At 40.1% G+C, this 20,565-nt stretch overlaps 1 protein-coding gene across 20 annotated transcripts in view; it reads left to right on the top strand.

Moving 5' to 3' along the window:
* The window catches only part of ATP10D (ATPase phospholipid transporting 10D (putative)), a 140,495-nt gene that overhangs the window by 69,568 nt on the left and 50,362 nt on the right, over positions 1-20,565 (top strand). For all 20 annotated transcript variants that reach the window (XM_086405894.1, XM_086405893.1, XM_086405886.1 and 17 more), the window contains 2 exons: positions 10,036-10,274; positions 18,752-18,940. In XM_086405894.1, coding sequence (XP_086262020.1) covers positions 10,036-10,274; positions 18,752-18,940 — 428 coding nt within the window. The remainder of the gene's footprint in view (positions 1-10,035; positions 10,275-18,751; positions 18,941-20,565) is intronic.

Below are 20,565 nucleotides of genomic sequence, written 5' to 3'. Positions count from 1 at the left end.
CAAATATTTTGTGAGCTTCTAACATGTGACATGAGTTTCTGATGTAGCTTACAGTATAAGGCAAGAAGATAGACAAGATATAATGTTCAAAATAAAATTCATCATGCAATATCCATTTCTGTACACATATCTAAAGTTGGTTTTGCTAGATCCAGAAGTATGCACATATAGAATTTTTATAGATCCCACAAAATTTATATCTAAAGCATTGTGCTAATTTACATTCTCATAACCCAGAAGAATAATATCTATTTTTCATACCCAACCATAATGGGATGAAGCTATTCTTTTTAATTTGTGAGTTTTGTAGATGCAGTTAGCGTTTCATTGTCTTAATTTTTCTATGATTAGCAATGAGATACTAACTTTTTATGTTTTTAGCCATTTGAATTTCCTTGACAAAATCTATTTTACACGTCTTCCTATTTTACAAATGAGTTTTTCTTATTCTTAGTGATCTGTAGGAGGATTTTATCTATTAAGGCAGGGTTGGTGTTCAGCTTGTATGTCCCTGTCTAGGTTGTCTCTGGCCAGTGTCCATTTTCATTTGTGCACTTGTATTGAACCTTTGTTCAATAATTTGAATTATTTGGAAAACAATAATTTGAATACCAATGCTGACATAATTCTTTTCTTCTACATGTGGCAAATACTTCTCTGGTTTGTTATTTATCACTGTATTAGTTTTCTATTGCCACATAACAAGTTACCACAAATTTGATGGCTTCAAATAACATATACTGTCTTATAGCTTCTGTGGGTCAGGAATATGGGTCCAGGTAGCTATGTCCTCCCTGAGTCTCTCACCAGGCTGAAATCTAGGGGTTGGCTGGGGCTGTGATCTTACCTGAGGTTCAGGGTCCTCTTCTTAGTTCCCCAGTTTTGGAATTGTCCAAGTCTTGAGGTTGTAGGACTGTGGCCCTTGCTTTCTTGCTGGCTGTCAACTTGGGTCTGTTCTGAGTTCATGGAGATAGCCCATCATTCCTTGCCCTTTGACCTCTCCACAGCATGGCAGTCGCTTCTTCAAGGCAACCAGCAGAACCTCTAGTTTTGAATCTCTCTGACCTCAGGGATGTTCTGACACCTCTTTGTACCTGATGAGGTCATATCACTCTGACTGGACCACTAGTAACATTTTAGTGCTTTTCTTTTGAGTATTTTTTCCTGTAAACATTAATATATGTTTTTTAAACAAAGTGACATCACAGTGTGCTTTGACTTTTATAACCATTTGTCTCGAGACTTCATCATGATTGCCTTTCCATTCTCTTCTTATTTTTCTAATGGTTATGCTGTATCGCAGTGTAATAATTGCCACAATTTATGTAACGGATCAACCATCAGTTTAGCTTATCAACAGTCATTTGCTGTAGTAAACAGTACTGCAGTGAACATCACTGGAGTTAAACCCCTATGTCCATTTGTGAGATTAGTCTTTTCCAAAATTATCTGACTATAAATTCCTATTTTGGGGAAGTATCTTATAGCAGTCATGTTTCACAAAATATATGGTTGGAAACACTGTATTAGTTTTTGTATTTGTGGGATTTTAATTTTGTAGCATCTAGGAGAGCTGACCTCTTGCCCTGTCCCTCAATATATATAGTGCTGCCCAATGAGTACTTTTCTTCTGTAGCCCCTTGTGCAGGGAAGATGCTAAGTGACTGAGAATCAAATGCTACCAGGACTGAACTGTAATTGGTAAGATACCTGTCTGTGAACCAAGGAGTGTTACACCACCTCTGGGAGGTGTTGACATTGCCTGTCCACACGTTTCTACCATATATACATTCATAGCTCTTAATCTCTTGTCTGTGAAAGTGAAAGTCGTTCAGTTGTGTCTGACTCTTTGTGACCCCATGGACTATACAGTCCATGGAATTCTCCAGGCCAGAATACTAGAGTGGGTAGCCATTCCCTTCTCCAGAGGATCTTCCCAACCCAGGGATTGAACCCAGGTCTCCCACATTGCAGGCAGATTCTTTCCCAGCTGAGCCACAAGGGAAGCCCAAGAATACTGGAGTGGGTAGCCTATCCCTTCTCCAGGGGATCTTCCCAACCCAGGAATCAAACTGGGGTCTCCTGCATTGCAGATGGATTCTTTACCAACTGAGCTATCAGGGAAGTGCTCAAGAGACAAGTCTCGGCTTAAAAACAAGCATATGCATACAAGCACACACCATCCTCCCTCTCTCTCTCTCTCTCTCTCTCTCAGTGCTAAAGGGGATAATGATACAGGCTAGTTTTCCTCAGAACTTAACCCTGAGGCCTTATATTCACTGAAATGAAAATCAGTTAAGCCTTCAGGATTTTCTGTCAAAAGAATTGCCTATGAGATATTCCCATTGAAAATGTTACTGCTGCGAAGTAACCCCTTACTCTTATTAAGTAAGAGCAAGTACTCTTAGTTCTTGCAGTTGAACTGAATACATTTGATGACACCATTTCTTGTTTTAAAACCTTTCAACTTATAAATTTGGTTCATGGACTAAGCATCAGCAACACCCAGGTATATCTTAGAAATGCAGAGTCTTGGGCCCCTCTTTAAAGTTTCAATTAAAATCTTCATTTAACAATACATCAGGTGACTTATATGGATATTAAAATTTTTTAAACTCCCTTAAAAGATTACTGAAAAAGAATGTTAATAATAAACATTTTATTTTAGAATGGTTTTAGACTTACAGAAAAGTTATAAAGATACTGTGCATTCCAGTATGCTCCTCCTGACCACTTTCCCTTGTCTTAACATTTTACATTAGTCTTAAGATACATTAGTCACAAATAATGAACCTATATTGATACTTCATTGATAACTAAAATCCAGACTTTATTGGGACTTCCTTTTTACCAAGGGTCTTTTTGGTCTCAGACCCTGTCCAGGATACCACGTAACACTTAAGTCATCATTTAGGTGGCTCTAGGTTTTGAGTTTCTTGGCCTTTCCTTTTTTGGGTGACTGCTCAGATGGTAAAGAATCTGCCTGCAGTGCAGGAGACCTGGGTTCAAACCCTGGGTCAGGAAGATCCCCTAGAAAAAGGAATAACTACCCACTCCAGTACTCTTGCCTTAGAGAATTTCATGGACAGAGGAGCCTGGCGGGTTACAGTCCAGGGGGTCGCAAAGAGTCGGACACGACTAAGTGACTAACGCTTTCACTTTACTTTTCACTTCAAGAGTTCTGAGGGGCACTCTTTAGGGATTTTGTAGGGTGGCCCTCAATTTGGGTATGTCCGCACAGTGCCTTTATGATGAAGCTTGTAAATCTGATGGATGTAGTGGCAGCCTTTAGTGGTTTCTAAAAACAAGGATTTTGGAATCAAGCCTCCTAAACCTGACTCCCATCTTCACTGCCAGCAAGCTGTGTGACTCTGGGCAAGTGATATAATTTCTCTGGGCTATGATAAAAACCGATTGGTGATATTAATAGTATCTACTTTATGGGGATGATTAAGAGGATAAGAGAAAGTAAATTATGAAAAAGCAGTTGGAGACTTCCCTGGTGGTCCAGTAACTAAGACTCTGCACTCCCAATGCCGGGGACCCAGCTTCAATCCCTGGTCAAGGGAGCTAGATCCCACATGCTGAAACTGAAAGATCCCATGTGCTGCAACTAAGACCTCAGTTCAGTCGCTAAGTCGTGTCCGACTCTTCGAGACCACATGAATCGCAGCACGCCAGGCCTCCCTGTCCATCACCAACTCCCAGAGTTCACTCAGACTCATGTCCATCGAGTCAGTGATGCCATCCAGCCATCTCATCCTCTCTTGTCCCCTTCTCCTCCTGCCCCCAATCCCTCCCAGTATCAGAGTCTTTTCCAATGAGTCAACTCTTCGCATGAGGTGGCCAAAGTACTGGAGTTTCGGCTTCAGCATCATTCCCTCCGAAGAAATCCCAGGGCTGAACTCCTTCAGAATGGACTGGTTGGATCTCCTTGCAGTCCAGGGGACTCTCAAGAGTCTTCTCCAACACCACAGTTCAAAAGCATCAATTCTTCGGCGCTCAGCCTTCTTCACAGTCCAACTCTCACATCCATACATGACCACAGGAAAAACCATAGCCTCGACTAGATGGACCTCTGTTAGCAAAGTAATGTCTCTGCTTTTGAATATGCTATCTAGGTTGGTCATAACTTTCCTTCCAAGGAGTAAGCGTCTTTTAATTTCATGGCTGCAGTCACCATCTGCAGTGATTTTGGAGCCTAAAAAAATAAAGTCTGACACTGTTTCCACTGTTTCCCCATCTATTTCCCATGAGGTGGTGGGACCAGATGCCATGATCTTCGTTTTCTGAATGTTGAGCTTTAAGCCAATTTTTTCACTCTCCACTTTCACTTTCATCAAGAGGCTTTTTAGTTCCTCTTCACTTTCTGCCATAAGGGTGGTGTCATCTGCATATCTGCTGCTGCTGCTGCATCGCTTCAGTCGTGTCCGACTCTGTGCGACCCCATAGACGGCAGCCTACCAGGCTTCCCGTCCCTGGGATTCTCCAGGCAAGAACACTGGAGTGGGTTGCCATTTCCTTCTCCAATGCATGAAAGTGAAAAGTGAAAGTGAAGTCGCTCAGTCGTGTCTGACTCTAGCGACCCCATGAACTGCAGCCTACCAGGCTCCTCCGTCCATGGGATTTTCTAGGCAAAAGTACTGGAGTGGGGTGCCATTGCCTTCTCCATGCATATCTGAGGTTATTGATATTTCTCCCGGCAATCTTGATTCCAGCTTGTGTTTCTTCCAGTCCAGCGTTTCTCATGATGTACTCTGCATATAAGTTAAATAAACAGGGTGATAATATACAGCCTTGACATACTCCTTTTCCTATTTGGAACCAGTCTGTTGTTCCATGTCCAGTTCGAACTGTTGCTTCCTGACCTGCATACAGATTTCTCAAGAGGCAGGTCAGGTGCTTTGGTATTCCCATCTCTTTCAGAATTTTCCACAGTTTATTGTGATACACACAGTCAAAGGCTTTGGCATAGTCAATAAAGCAGAAATAGATGTTTTTCTGGAACTCTCTTGTTTTTTTCATGATCCAGCGGATGTTGGCAATTTGATCTCTGATTCCTCTGCCTTTTCTAAAACCAGCTTGAACATCAGGAGATTCACGGTTCACATATTACTGAAGCCTGGCTTGGAGAATTTTGAGCATTACTTTACTAGCATGTGAGATGAGTGCACAGCCAAATAAGTAAATATATTTTTTAAAAGGCACGTAGAGCATAGCACAGAATAAATTCTTTATAAATACTAGTTGCTAGTATTGTTGTTGTACCTGGAGGAGGAAATGGCAACCCACTCCAGAATTCTTGCCTGGAAAATTCCATGGACAGAGGAGCCTGGCGGGATGTAGTCCATAGGGTCACAAAGAGCCACATATGACTGAGTGACCGAGCACATTGTTGTCGTGTCAAAGTAGGACATAGGCTTGTCTCTTGAGAAGCTCATGGTTCAATGTGGGAGGGACACCTGGAAACATAAAAATACCTTTTTAAGTGTCGTAGGTTTAAAGTCAGCGTTGCCTTTCTATATTGTTTTGATTTTTCAGCAGTCAGTTTTGGAGGTGGATTTGCACTGATCAAGGTTTGGGGCTTTGAAGATATTGGCCTAGAAATTCTTGGAATGCTGGAAATATGAGGAATTAGAATAAAAGGCTTTGTGTCAAGGCTATGTGGATGATACAGTTGAAAGAAACTCAGCTGAGTGTGTTGTTTACAAGCAGGTGAAAGTTGGAATGCTGGAAATGTTTGTGTAGTTAGTTCATAGCAAAATGTTCAGTGGAGGATATGGGGATGATATAGTTGAAAGAAGTTTATCTGAGTGTCCTGTGCTTTTCAACCTTGTGTTTGGCCCTTTGGAGAGCACGTTGAAAAGTGTGATAAATGTTTTGTTCCATAGGCTAATGCTCACTTCTTCCAGATATCGCATAAATGTAAATAATAGGTCGTGAAAGGTTACTGGATGTTTGAACAGGAGCATTGGAAGAGAAAAGAGATTAGGATTAAATAAGAGAGAAATAAAGTAGGTAATGTAGCATCTAACATAGTACCTACCTTGAGACGAAGGAAACATTACAGACTTTGTATATTTTCTCTTACCAGCTGGAAGGCAAGAATTCTCTTGCCACTTTGAGGTATTCATGGAACTTTTCAAGTCTACTTTAGGAGACATAATAAAAGTCTTGATGATCATTTGGATGGATTTTATTTATCAGTATAATAATAAACCTTTGCTTCTCATGCTCAATTAAAAAAAAAATTCAGAGTCTAAAAGTATGGCTCTTAGTAGCTTTGTTTTGTGAATCACATTGTAACTTTACTGGTCTATTTATTTCTCATCGCTTCCCACAAATGATTAAAGATTGAGTTACTCCATGTCTTTTCTTATTTCACTCTTACAGTTTTATCAGTCCCTATTGAGCAAGTTCATCCTAGAGGAACAGCTCAGCTATCTGGCTCTATACTAATTCCACAGTTTCTTGATGAATACTTTCCCTACTGATGACTATGAGAAATTCCTAAAGTATAACCTTCATGTTTATATATGTTGTATAGTATTTTAATTATTTAAAAATGGTATCACATTGTCAATATGTAAATTTTTTTAGCTACTCAAGCATTTATCAACCTAGCACTATTGACATTTTGGGCTGGATGACTTTGTCTTAATGGGGAGTTGTTTAAGATATTTAGAAGCATTCTTGGCCTTTGCCCATTGCATGGCATAGCACTCCCCCAAAGATGTAATAGCTAACTTGTGAACAGGCATTGCCAAATGTTTGCTAGGGGATAAATTTGACCCTCCTTCAGAATCACTGAGCTAACCTCTTGTATACAAGTAACTATGTGCGGTACTGTGCTGTGCCGTGCTAAGTCATTTAAGTCGTGTGTGACTCCTTGCAGCCCTATGGACTGTAGCCTGCCAGACTCCTCTGTCCATGTGATTCTCCAGGCAAGATTACTGGAGTGGGTTGCCACGACCTCCTCCAGGGGATCTTCCCAACTCAGGGATCAAAACCCACCTCTCTTTTGTCTCCTGCATTGGCAGGTGGGTTCTTTACCACTCGTGCCACCTGGGAGGCCCTATAGGTAACCGCTAAGGACATATAGCAGATACTTGTCTGACTTTGGAGTCATGATTGGAGTCATGAAGACTCAAATTCAGATCCCAGCTCTACCCACTCTGAACTGTTTACTGTCTTAGTCTCCTTAGCTGCAAAGTGGAACAGTGATAATTTCTAGCCAATAACATTCTTTTAAAGATAAAATATATAGAGATACAGCTGTATGTAATTGTTTATATAAAGGACCTAGCACAGCATGTACAATCACAGGCAGTGGTCCTGGCAAGGTGGCCAAGGGTCAGCAAAGAAAGCTAGGGGAAGTGTGAAAAAGGAAGGGAAAATAATAACAATAAAAAATTAAAAAAAATAAAGGACCTAGCAAGATGCTTGATGAAAAGGAAGTACTCAGTAAGTGCTAATGCTCTGTCCTACAGTGGATTTTCCCTTGACGCTAGGCAGGTTATTCATACGTCTATTCATACCCTTATTCATTATTCATATTAATATTTAAACTACAAAACATGGACTCAGTGAAATCAAGCAGGGAATATTGACCATTTTAATTTTTTGGCTGTATTTAATAACAGTATAGCATGAAGACTCACAGCACTGGCTGTGGAGTTTAATAAACTGGAGTTTAATCGAACTGTATCACTCTCATGAGATGGGGAAACTTACTTTAATTTTTATTTCTTTATTTATAAAATGAAGGTATTGATAATATCTACCTCAGAAGGTTGTTACAGGGATTAAATGAGACAAATGGCTGGCACATAGTAACATTTAGCAGTACGTCTAAGCTATAAAGTGGTACCAGTGAGTGGGATGAAGCAGAGGTCTTCAGTGAGGAACTGGGACTGAGGTAAGTAGAAAGGAGGAGAATGGCTGTCTTGAGCAAAGGCATGGGTAAGAATGGAGAACCTCAGGGTATTTGGGATGCAATAAATATATCTGTTTTTGAAGTTCAGAGGACATATAGGGAAATAGTCTGTATTTTTTTAGGCAGAGAATATAATAAACTTACAGAACTGCAGAATTGGAAAGGATCTTGAAGTCATTGAGTCCAAATCATTCATTTTTCCAGTAAGAAAACAGAGGCCTAGAAAGTGATTTGCTGGAAGCCACTTTTTGAAAGAGTTAGTCCTAGAACACAGAATCGCCATGTTGCCTCTTAGTCTCTCCTCGTCCTTAAAAAACATAGACAAAAGCTGTTAAAATAAATAGAATATGCAGATGCTCTTTATTTTATAAATCGACTTCCTGAAAGCCATACCTATTCAGTAGCTAGAATTGGCATGAATACTTCAGATAACTAGCAGTCCAAACAAGCATGTAGTTTTTGATTGTCTACTCTCTATTCCAGACACTGGACATAATGATAAACAAGACAGACAAGGCCCCTCCTCTCATAGAACTTCTGTTGGAGAAAATTATCACAAGTTAGTTAATTTTTAAATAAAAAATATTAAAAATTGTTTTGCAGAGAATTAAAATTGGGTGATTGGGCTTCCCCCGTAGCATGGATGGTAAAGAATCTGCCTGCAGTGCAGGAGACCTGGGTTTGATCCCTGGGTTGGGAAGGTCCCTGGAGTAAGAAATGCCACCACACTCCAGTATTTTTGCCTGAAGAATCCCATGGTCAAAGGAGCCTGGCGGGCTACAGTCTATAGGGTCTCAAAGAGTTGGACACGACTAACATTTACTTACACTTTATGATACAAAATGAAAAGTACTTTGAATGGGATGGTTGAGCAAGGCCTTTCTAGGGGGGATATCAGAGCCTAGATCTGAATGACTTGGTTTTTGAATTCAGGAGTAAAAGCCTTCCAGTCAGATGGAGTAGCTAGTATAGGGGCCCTCAGACAGAAATGAGCTTGACAGTTTTCAAAGTAAAGAAAGGCCAGTGAGGCTAGATTTAGTGTGGAAGAGGGGCCAGAAAAGTTAGGTCATCAGAGGCCAGATCATTTTGAGTTATGTATGCCAAGAAAAGGAATTCAGATTTTATTCCAAGTGAACTGAAAAGCCACTAGAAAGTTTTGTGTGGGCAGTAGTCTGATCTGCTCTATCTTTGAAAGATCACTCTAGCTACTGTTTCAGGAGTAGAGTACATACAGCAGGGAGGCCAGTCAGGAGGCTATTGTTCTGGTCCATTTGGGAGATGATGGTGAGTTGGATTAAGGTGTTGGAGATGAAGAGAAGTTTAGGTATTTGGGATATATTTTAGATGAATAATAGACAGCTGTCGGTGATGCTTTCAATACTAGGGATAAGGAAGAAAAGAGAAATCAAGGATAATCCTAGATTTTTGGTATAAATAGCTAGGTAGATATTTAGGTTTCATTTACAAAGATAAGAAAGACCAGAGAAAGAGTGATTTGATGGGAGCCTGGGGGAATAGAAAGAGCAGTCTACATTTACCATACCAAATTTAAGACGTCCATTATTTATTCAGCTAGTATTTTTTGAGTATCAACTCCTTCCCTGGATTTTAGGAATATCATATTAACAAAAGGCAAAATTATCTGCCCTTCTGGAGTTTATATTCTAATGGATTATTCAAAGAATTAAAAATAAGGTCAATGATGTATAGATGGTGGTAAGAACAGTGTGGTTAGATCTGAGAAGTCTTCACTGACAAAGGACCATGACTTCAAGGAGACTTGAAGCGGGTAAGGGAGTGAACCATGCAGATATGTGCCCAAAATGTGCACAGAGATAATAGTTTAAAGATGGGACCAGATGACGCCACAGAGGAAGAGTATGTAGGAGGTGAAGGAAGGAATTCTTGTGGCCTCTCTCATTGCTGCTACTTTTCTCAATGATACAAGTTCATTAACTCAGTGTATTGGAGGAGTTTGGAAGCCAAGTTTTAAAAAGGAGGGGATCATGTGAAATAGCTGTTTAAGAAAATGCTTGATATATTCGACCTGCAAGTGTTTCATCTCAGGGAATGACCCAGTGTGGTTTTCTTTCCCTCAGCCAAGAGGTTGGAATCCTATCAGGAAGCTGCCTCTGAAGATGAAGATTCCGCCGACACTCCCAGTGGCTCCCTCAGCAATATGGCGAAACCGAGGGCCCTCAGCTGCAGGACAGTTCACAGTCGGCCTTTAGGAAGTATCTCCTCGAATCATCTTACTGGGAGCTGTTTCGCCCTAGAAAGTAGAGAAGGAGCCAGTGAAGTGCCTCATTCCAGACAGGCTGCTTTCAGTAGCCCCATTGTAAGTGTGAATGCGTGACTTGAAACTTGTCTGTCTGTGCTGAATAATGAAAGAACATTCTCATAATTAAAATAGACCACACACTGTTGTCTTTTCTCCCTGAGAAGAGACTGTGTAAGTTCAGTCTGATTGCCACACATTCACAATATCTTAATTTTGGAGATCAGTGTCAAGAGATAGTATACCATTTCTGAAAAACATGTTTCTGGTCAAGGTCAGTCACTTCTGAGCCTGGAGAAAGCTGCCTTGCTTTAATGATCATGGCTCACTTTCAGAACCAGCACAACTTACTGGAGGTATCTCATACACTGGTAAGTGTGTCTAATTGATCGGGAAATCAGAGGCCTTTCAGTATCCTCCGAGGCCTTTTTATCTCTTTGTAATCCTCCCCGAAATCCCACCAAATATCTGTCCTCTTCTCCATTCCTAGTCCTCAGCAGATCATTTTCTAGTGTTTCTATACAGAGCTCAAGAGGGTGTGTGTTCTTAAGTCCTGAGAGGAAAATATGGAGGAAGAACCATGTGGAAGATGGAAAAGAGGAAAGATACTGGTGCGAAAGAATTAGAAATCAAAACTTTTGCGGCACTTAAAATCACTTTGATAAAATTTCAGCTGCCTTCTCTGCCCTCCACATTTCATTAACTTCTCCTTATCCTCATTCAAGATGAGGATTCCCTAGCCATGAGACTGGTAAGCAGTTGGTGATCTCTGAAATAGGTGACATAACAAGAAATAAACAGTTTTGGGAAGACTTTTGTTCTACAGTGAATTTATCTAGACTTTCATAGTAGAGATGCGATCTGAGTATACCCCAGGGATCTCATTTGTCCTGGAAAGGCCTTGAGGGGAGTCTGGCTCTTTTCAAAGTTCCAACAAATAGAGCAATTTAGAATCTAGGAAGATCATTTCACTGAAACTCATCCAATGCATTTCTTTGGCTCTAAGTATATAATGCCTGTTATATCCTATCATTACCATATGTCAAGCTATTCCAAACATCTGGACTTAATTTTTCTCCAGTCTCTGAGGAAAAAAAAAAAAAAAAGGTAAAGAATGCATACAACCTCTTTTCTGTACTCATTTTCAGGCTATATCAGAAGTAGATATCTGTTTTCTTCTGTTTTATCAATTTTGCCCATTACTCTGCTGATCTTTTACCTTTTCCAGCCGCCTGCAGTTAACCACATGTTGACTCATGTTTACTTGGAAGTCAAGGATACTAATGACCAGGTGGGCCTGTGCCATGGCCTCCCTCTCAGTTTCCCAATCCAGCCTCACTCTCTTCGTGGAACAGAGGATTATTTCCTAATTTGGAGTCATTATGGTTTTTGTACCATTTCCCCTGTCTAAAATTCATTCTCCCCTCACCACCTACTTCTATCTACCAGATCTGATGAAATACTTTTTTAAATATCATTTCTTCTGAAGACTTCTCAGACTCTGTGTTTCTAAGTTCTGTTTACACAGTCCCTCCTGCCCTTCAGTCCGTTAGTCCTCATGGCATTGGCATTATTTCTGCCTCTGATGTGGACCTTGCTCCTTGAGAGCAAGGACTTCATCACCTTGAATCCTCAGCATCTAAGGTCAGAGTCTCCCATGTCTGCTCTCCGTGAAGTATTATTGGAAGCCGCTCAACAGGCTCAGTTTTCCTGTTCAATCTGTTTTGTTTTGACTTGCCTTGTACTCCAGTTCCATGCATTGTGCTGATTATACAGCTTCTCTGGGGTTGCTGCATTGTTTTGTGTTTTGAATACCAGACCCTTACATACAGGATGACGAGGTCTTCCTTGAGATCCGAGACCATCTCTCATGCTTGCTCTAGACAAGCCAATTCTATCCTTCTTGTAGACTAAAGATTATTTTGAGAAAACTGTAGATCCTTTAACCTGAAAGCTGACATCTGTGAAAATTGTACATATGATACTAAAAGTCTGTTCATGTATCCCAGGTCGTAGAACACCAGTGTGAAAGCATAGTGAGGGCTGTGAGGTCTGGAAGTGAAAAGTTGTTAAGGTGGTGCCCTTCATGGGGGAGGCAAGGGGAGAGTCAGAGAGGGTCCAAGGTAGAGTGCTGGCAAAGGTGTGCCAGCTTCAGGAGTTAGAATGACATTGAGGACCTTGAGTCCTGGATTCACATGACCTACTTTAGAAATAGAAACCTTGACTTTGTGAGTCAGTGTTTTTATGCTTCTTTAATCCTCAAGAAGTTTTCATTCAGCAAGCATGCTATTCATTCTACCTGGAGTGCTATCCTCCTAGATCTTTATATGGCTGTTTCCTTTCTTTTCACTGAGGTCTCAGCTCAGATGTCACCTCCTCAGTAAATCTTGTTGTTCAGTTGCTAAGCCATGCCAGACTCTTTGTGACCCCATGAACTGCAGCTCGGCAGGCTTCCCTGTCCTTCACTATCTCCTGGAGTTTTCTCAGACTCATATCTATTGAGTCAGTGATGCTATCCAACCATCTCACCTCTGTCATCCCCTTCTCCTCTTGCCCTCAATCTTTCCCAGCATCAGGGTCTTTTCCAGTAGTTAGCTCTTTGCATCCAGTGGCCAGAGTATTAGAGCTTCAGCATCAGTCCTTCCAATGAATATTACAGGGTCGATTTCATTTAGGGTTGACTGGTTTGATCTCCTTGTTGTCCAAGGGACTCTCAAGAGTCTTCTTCAACACCACAGTTCAAAAGCATCAATTCTTCAACATGGTAGTAAGATTCAGTAAATCTCACTGACCACCCAATCCAAAGTATGTTCCATCTCCTGCACACTTGTCTGAATAGAACCATCTTGTCTTGTATAAATAGAACCATCTATTTATAGGTTAATTTATCTCCCCCACCTAGGATGTCAGTTCCATGCACCCAGGATCCCATATATTCTGTGCACCCATCTTTCCTTGAGGTGTTGCTGATACCATAGATCAATAATAAATATTTATGGAGTAAATATTCCATAAATGGAGTAATATCCCATTAATGGAGTAATGGAAGACAGTGACATAATACTAGAGCCTGGGATGTAAAACGGATAAGACACATCCCCAGCTTTCCGCTTTGCTTTTGATAGAGGAGGCAGACATATAAGTAAATAGAAGTAATCCTGTATTGAAGATGCAGTAATGGTAGTTAATCCATAGTATTAAAAAGGCACAAAGAAGAGAGTCATCAACTCTATGGGGATGAGAAGGGATCAAGAAAAGCTTCACAAAAGAGGTAAAACTTATTTTATGATTAAACTAATGAGTAGAGGGTTCACAGTAGAAAAGGAAGGAAAAGCACTCAGGGCAGACAGTATATAGTGTGTGCAAAGGCTCAGAACCACACAACCAGGGAGAATGTAGTGGGGAGGATGAGCTGTGCGTGTGTGGCTGTTGGCCTTTATCTTTTCTCTTAGGTCTTTGGTATTTAGGAATCTGAGGCAGAAGGCATTTGTATCTATATCTGTGCCACAGTTGTCCAGATGGAGTGCTGCGTCCCTAGGATTGGAGTGAGGGTGGAGCAGGAAATGAGATAAACACCTTGGGTGCAGGTGACAGAGGAGCAGAGCAGTGTTGGGCTTCCCAGGTGGCTCAGTGGGAAAGAATCGCCTGCCAAGCAGGCGACGTGGGTTTGATCCCTGGGTCAGGAAGATCCCCTGGAGAAGGAAATGGCAACCCACTCCAGTATTCTTGCCTGGGAAATTCCATGAACAGAGGAGGCTGGTGGGCTACAGTCCATGTGGTTGCAAAAAGTTGGACACAACTCAGCAACTGAACAACAGGGCACAGTGTTAGACCTTGGTCAGTGTTATCTCCCACACGGAGTATCTTTGTTCATTCTTTAACTTTGGACATTTTTGAATTTGCATAAACAAAGTGGGTCCAAGTCATTCTCAGTTTGAAAACAGAGTTAACATTCAGTACATAGTAAGACTACACAAAAACTTTGGCAGACACTTTGAGAGAGCAAAGAGAAGTCTTGGCCAGTGTTTGTTTTAATTGGATTTGCACAGGGGGCAAATACAGAAAGAAATGAAGGAAGGAAAATAGGAGAGGGAGAATGGGGAGGGAGGAAGAGAGGGAGAAAGAAAGGTGAATGTGAAATCTGCAACCTGGTAAGAAGACATTATATGAATCGTGGCAGCAAATGTAAGGTTTCAAATAGCCAGATGCTAGGACTAAGACGTTGTACTCCCACCATGAAACAGATAAGGCTTACTTTAAATATGGGAAGCTGTCTACATCATGTTCTGTAGTCTCTAATTAAGAGTATACAATTTTTCACTGCATAAAATAATGTCTATTTGAGGTCAAGTGGGAGGGGGTTATGTCTTTGTTTTCTAAGAATAACATCTTTTTAATGTTATCCACCCCCTTCTTTATGGAATATAAAACCAGCAAATGTTTATTAGTAATGTACAGCAATAAAATTTTATAGCTTATCCACGTGCCAGGTACTGACACAGCTACTGAGTTAGGAATCCAAAAATCCATAAGATATGTTAAAAAAAAATCCATAAAAAAATAATGAAATAATGCCTTTTGCAGCAACATGGATAGAGATTATCATACTAAATGAAGTCAGACAAAAACAAATATCATATGATATTACTTATTGTTTAATCGCTCTGTTGTGTCCGAGTCTTTTGTGACCCCATGGAATGTAGCTCTCCAGGCTATTCTGTCCATAGGATTTCCCAGGCAAGAATACTGGAGTGGGTTGCCATTTCCTTCTCCCGGGGATCTTCCTAACCCAGGATCAAGCCTGAATCTCCCGCTTGGTAGGTGGATTCTTTACCACTGAGTCACCAGGGAAGCCCGATATCACTTACATGTGAAATCTAAAAAAATGATACAAATGAGTTTATTATGAAACAGAAATAGACTCAAAAATGTAGAAAACAAATTTATAGTTACTAAAGAAGAAAGGGGGAAGGGATAAATTAGGAGCATGGGTTTAAGAGATCAAGCTACAATACATGAAAAGGTCTTGGAAAAGACCCTGAAGCTGGGAAAGATTGAAGGCAGGAAGAGAAGGGGACAACAGAGGACGAGATGGTTGGATGGCATCACCGACTCAATGGACATGATTTTGAGCAAGTTCCGGGAGTTGGTGATGGACAGGGAAGCCTGGTGTGTTGCAGTCCATGGGGTCACAAAGAGTCGGACATGACTGAGCAACTGACCTGAATACATAAAATATATAAGCAACAAGGATTTACTGTATAGCTTGGGGAAGTATATTCAATACCAAATAATAACTTAGAATGGAAAAATTTTGAAAAAGAATAGATGTATATATAATTGAATCATTTTTTTGTATACCTGAAACATTGTAAATCAACTGTTCTTCAATTTTAAAACATATGCAAAAATCTATAAGATATAGGTTCCTTCCTTTAAAGGAACTTTCTCTGTGGGGAGAGAAGTACATATACATGGAATTATTTAAAGCTGGATGGTGTGGATTTGGTTCTTGGGTTAATTCAAGTTCAGAGAAGACAGGAGCTGTCCATCACAGAAAAAAAAAAAAAGAGAGAAAAGTCAATTTTGAAATAGAAGGTAGCCATGAGGAAGATTTGGATCTTAGAAGAAAAAAAAAAAAAAAACCCTGTCAAACCATCTTACACATAACAATTGTGTGTGATAACTCTATACTTCTCCTGAGTTCAGGAACTAAACACCTTAGTCACTCAGGGTTAACTTGTTAGAGACACCAACTAAAGGGAAGAATATTTTGTTCTTGCAGCTTCATTTTGACATGGCTCATTCCTTAAATCTTCTGGGTTATTCTTTATATATATATGTTTATGCTTTTAGGGTCTTGTATGGTCCTGAGTTCCTCACGTCTATTGCGACAATTCTTTTTGTAAATACAGTTTCCAGTCAGAGTCCCAGCTTTGGTCAGCTCCATGTCTTCTTTTATTCTCATGGCCACAGCATCGGTTCTTAAATTCCCTGAATGACCCATTAGGTTGACTTATGTCAACAGTGTTTGTCACCAAGATGGACCTTACAAACCTGTCATTAGTCTTAGAGGAACTTCAGAATGAAGTAGAGTCCTGATGTTCTGAAGCCAGTTACTCATCCGTGTGGAGATCATCAGTACAATAAAATCACTGTTTGCTTCTAAGGTCTGTAACTCAATCCTTATCGTGTTCCAAAGAGCAAATGTCTGTTAGAGATAACATTACCAAAACCTGCATACTGGCTTCTTCTTGGAGATTCCCAGTACCTTTTAAACACTCTTAGAAGTGCTACAATAGAGAGACCTATTTAAACATTTCTTAAACTTATTTTAGTATGGGACTCTTTGGAGTTTTGCTTAATATGTATAAACATTTTGAGAAGGATGCCTTTGGAAATACTGCTCCAGCCTGTGGCATCTCTCACACTCACTAGATGCCAGTATCATCATAGCCTTCATCAATTCCATGCAGCAAGGTTCCCAAGCATCAGACCTTGCCACTCTCTTGTAACTAACTTTGGCAAGGGGATCCTCAAGGAAGGGATGGTTCTCCAAGTAACTGAGGACGCAGCACAGACTCTTGCTGGCTCAGTGTTACTCTGTGTGAGTCTTGAGAGGGAATGTGGCCAACTAGTTAATGAGCAGTCGTCAGATTACAGACATTTACAAGCTCTATCAAACACAACATGGTTCAAATTTTGCTGAGTAAACTGTCTCAGAACAATAGATGCTGCCTTTAGGTAGAAATTTAAGAATGTCTTTTGACAGCAGAAAACTGGGACCTTTGAAACCCACTGTGAACCAGGTAGAAGGCAATGGCACCCCACTCCAGTACTCTTGCCTGGAAAATCCCATGGACAGAGGAGCCTGGTAGGCTGCAGTCCCTGGGGTCGCTAAGAGTTGGACACGACTGAGCGACTTCACTTTCACTTTTCACTTTCATGCATTGGAGAAGGAAATGGCAACCCACTCCAGTGTTCTTGCCTGGAGAATCCCAGGGACGGTGGAGCCTGGTGGGCTGCCGTCTATGGGGTTGCACAGAGTCGGACACGACTGAAGCGACTTAGCAGTGAACCAGGTAAACTGCCTGAAAATGAGTGTGTCATTCCAGAAGAAAAAGGAACATAAAATTATTTCAGTTTCTGTTGTGCTGGTCTCGTCTCACTTGTTGTCTTATTTACTTTATACAGCCACCCTCTGAGGTAGGTATACTTGTTAAGATTATTCAGAAGAGGGAAATGAAGCTCAGAGGGTTAAATAAGTAAGTTGCCTGAGGCCCCTAGAGAGCATGTAGTGGATCTAGAGCCTGAGCCCAAACCCATATGATTTCCAGCCTGTGCTCTTTGCTTGTTGAGCCTGTGTTAAAACTTACCGGACTCCTAAGTGTAAAACGCAAGCCATGATCACTAAGTCTAACATCAAGCATCTCCTTATTTGAGTCTGTTCTCTCCATCGCCTCTCTCAGCTTTCCTGAAGTCAGTATGCTTTGCCAGCATCCTGGATTCCTCTAGAATACAGTGGCACTTTTTTGAAGACTTGATTCAGAGTTGATGATCCCTTTTTTGAATCATCTGAAAAATTTCTAAAGCAGTTGACTACATATTACAAAATTATAAAGAAATTTCTACAACAGTATTCTTTCCTTAAAGTTGGTACTTCTAAATAAGTGTGCAAAGTACTGTGTTAAACAGAATGAAGTATTTTCCCCCAATAATCAAACTTCTTAAAGCCAATTTGTAAAAGGAATTGTACAAAAGAGAAAGGCATAGGTCACAGTTGCCAGATATATTTGATAATCAGAAATCTCTTAGAGGGACCCTTGAATGTTCATCGCTGATTCTGTCTCTGGGTCGGGAAGATCCCCTGGAAGAGAGAATGACAACGCACTCCAGTCCAGAATCCCATGGACAGAAGAACCATGAACAAGGGGGTACAGTCCATAGGGTCGCAAAGAGTTGGACACATCTGAAGCAACTTAGCATAGCAAGCATGGATGTTCATGGCTTGTAAGGTATTAGTAGGGAAATACAGATACACTCTGTTAACTTGCTTATAGTAGTTTTTATTTTGCAGGGTTGGTTTTTAAACAATAGTAGTGACTTGAGCCATAAAATATTTTGTTAACATAGTATGAATAACATGCTCAGTTTTAAAAGAATTAATATTCATCAGTTGCTGTTGGATGAATCTATGCCCAAAGTAGAATCCTACAGTAAAATATAGCTCTGTACTGTATATTTCAAAATAAGGCAAGGCTCATTCAATTAGAATTTGGTGAAAGGCATTGTCTCTATCTCTTACTTTAATAGTCAAGGTAATCTCCTTTCATATCTGCATTCTAGATTTTGCATTTAATTTTTTGTCTTTTCCTTTTTTTCATTTCCCATGATACCATGTACATTAAATTTTATTTTTAAAGAATACTGTCTCATGTTTCATAGATTCTGGTTAGAAATCATCCTCCTTGTGTAGATTTAAAATTCATATTTTTAGACGCTTATTGTGACTACACTTTGTCTCATTGGATATTCAGGAAACAGATGTGGTACCAGACACCAGGCTTTTGGACAAGTTTAGTCAGATTACACCTCTGCTCTTCACCCCAACGGATGAGACTATCCCAGATCCACCACTGGAGACTCTGTACATCATCGACTTCTTTATTGCATTGGCAATTTGCAACACAGTAGTGGTTTCTGCTCCTAACCAGCCACGGCAAAAGGTAAGACTAATGCAAACAAGGGTCACCTTCCAGAAGAGAACTGTGGGTTTAAATATATTTGTTATGTGCTCTCACTGTGCATGCATGCTAAGTTGCTTCAGTCGTGTCCAAATCTTTGCAACTCCATGGACTGTAGCCTGCCAGGCTCCTCTGTCTATGGGGATTCTCCAGGCAAGAATACTGGAGTGGGTTGCCATGCCCTCCTCCAGGGGACCTTCCTTACCCAGGGATCGAACTGGAGTTTTTTTACGTCTAACCTGCATTGGCAGGTGGGTTCTTTACCACTTTTGCCACCTGGGAAGCCCCGTGGTCTTATATGGATTGTGATTAACAATAGTAACAGGTAACATTTATACATCACTTAACCTGTACTCTGAATTTATGATGTTCTAAGCGATTTGTTGGTATTAATAGGTTTAATACTCCCAACAGTTCCATGAGTTAGGTACTATTACTCTACTACTCATTTTACAGGTAAGCTTAAGTAACTTGCCCAGGGATACAGGACCAGTTTATTGGGGAAATAGGCTTGAACCCAGGGAGTATGGATCCATGCTACTACACTACTTTGCTTCCAGGAGGGTAGCTAATGAGAGCAGTTCTTGGCAAATGTGACTCTCTTCATTTTGCTTTACTTTGCCTAACAAATTGAAGCTTTCTGTGAAACTTCTGAACATATGCACTACATCAAGCAAAATATAAAGTATCAGATTCATTATCATGTTTAATGATAATATACCTTTTCATATGCCACTTGGGTAATGTAAACTCAATCGCTGGAAGATCCAATACATCTATAATATACCAAGGTTCTGCTGTTCCCACACAAGCTGAATCTTTAAAGTCTCTTTGTAGCTTAGAATTCATGGAAAATTCATTTTCAATTAAAAAGGAAAGCTTGCTTTAGAGATTGGTGATTCACCACTCGCTGTGCTGTCTTCCTTGAGTATAACTATTTCCCCTTTTGCACGCATCCACTTAAAATTCAATTTGCAGCTCAACCCAATTAAATTTTCATTTTCTATTAGATCATTTTCTCTTGGCAACTTCAGAGGTGGTCAGTTTTAACATAAAAATAACTTCTCATTAAGCTTTCATTTGATCAGAAACTATATTTTTATCAGATTTCAATTAGAAACTTGCTCTTTGAAGTTATCTAGTTAGAGGATAAATCACTGGTTATTCTGTTTTTTTCCCTCATACAACACCTTTTGATATACATCTATTTCCAATGCAGACATCTTTTGGTGTTTTCTGCTTAAGAAATATAGTTGTCTTATCCCCAAAGAATGTAATATTCTGTGGCCTGAAAGAAAATCTCTGTAGGCATATAAAAGCCTAAGCCTCATGATATTTTAAGGTGGTACCTTAAAATAGGTGAATAAAAGCAGTAAATAAAGAGCTCATTGAAATTCATATGTAATACAGAAACGTCATCTGTAGTTGAGTTCACTTTTCATTTTTGAGTTGCCAGTAAGTTTGCAAATTGACCAACATGAGTCCCTCAAACTATCATAAAATTAATAATTATTAGGAGAAAATTCTTTAATTCTTTGGACATTCTATTGTGAAAATTTTAGAATTCAGTTAATTGGTCTTTCCAATTAGTATTCTAAATTGAATCA

Source organism: Bos grunniens, chromosome 6, assembly GCF_055505025.1.
Source record: "Bos grunniens cultivar Pamir isolate PY7600 chromosome 6, Bosgru_T2T1.0, whole genome shotgun sequence".
NCBI classification, from domain to species: domain Eukaryota; kingdom Metazoa; phylum Chordata; class Mammalia; order Artiodactyla; family Bovidae; genus Bos; species Bos grunniens.
This window is presented reverse-complemented; position numbering and strand designations above follow the sequence as displayed.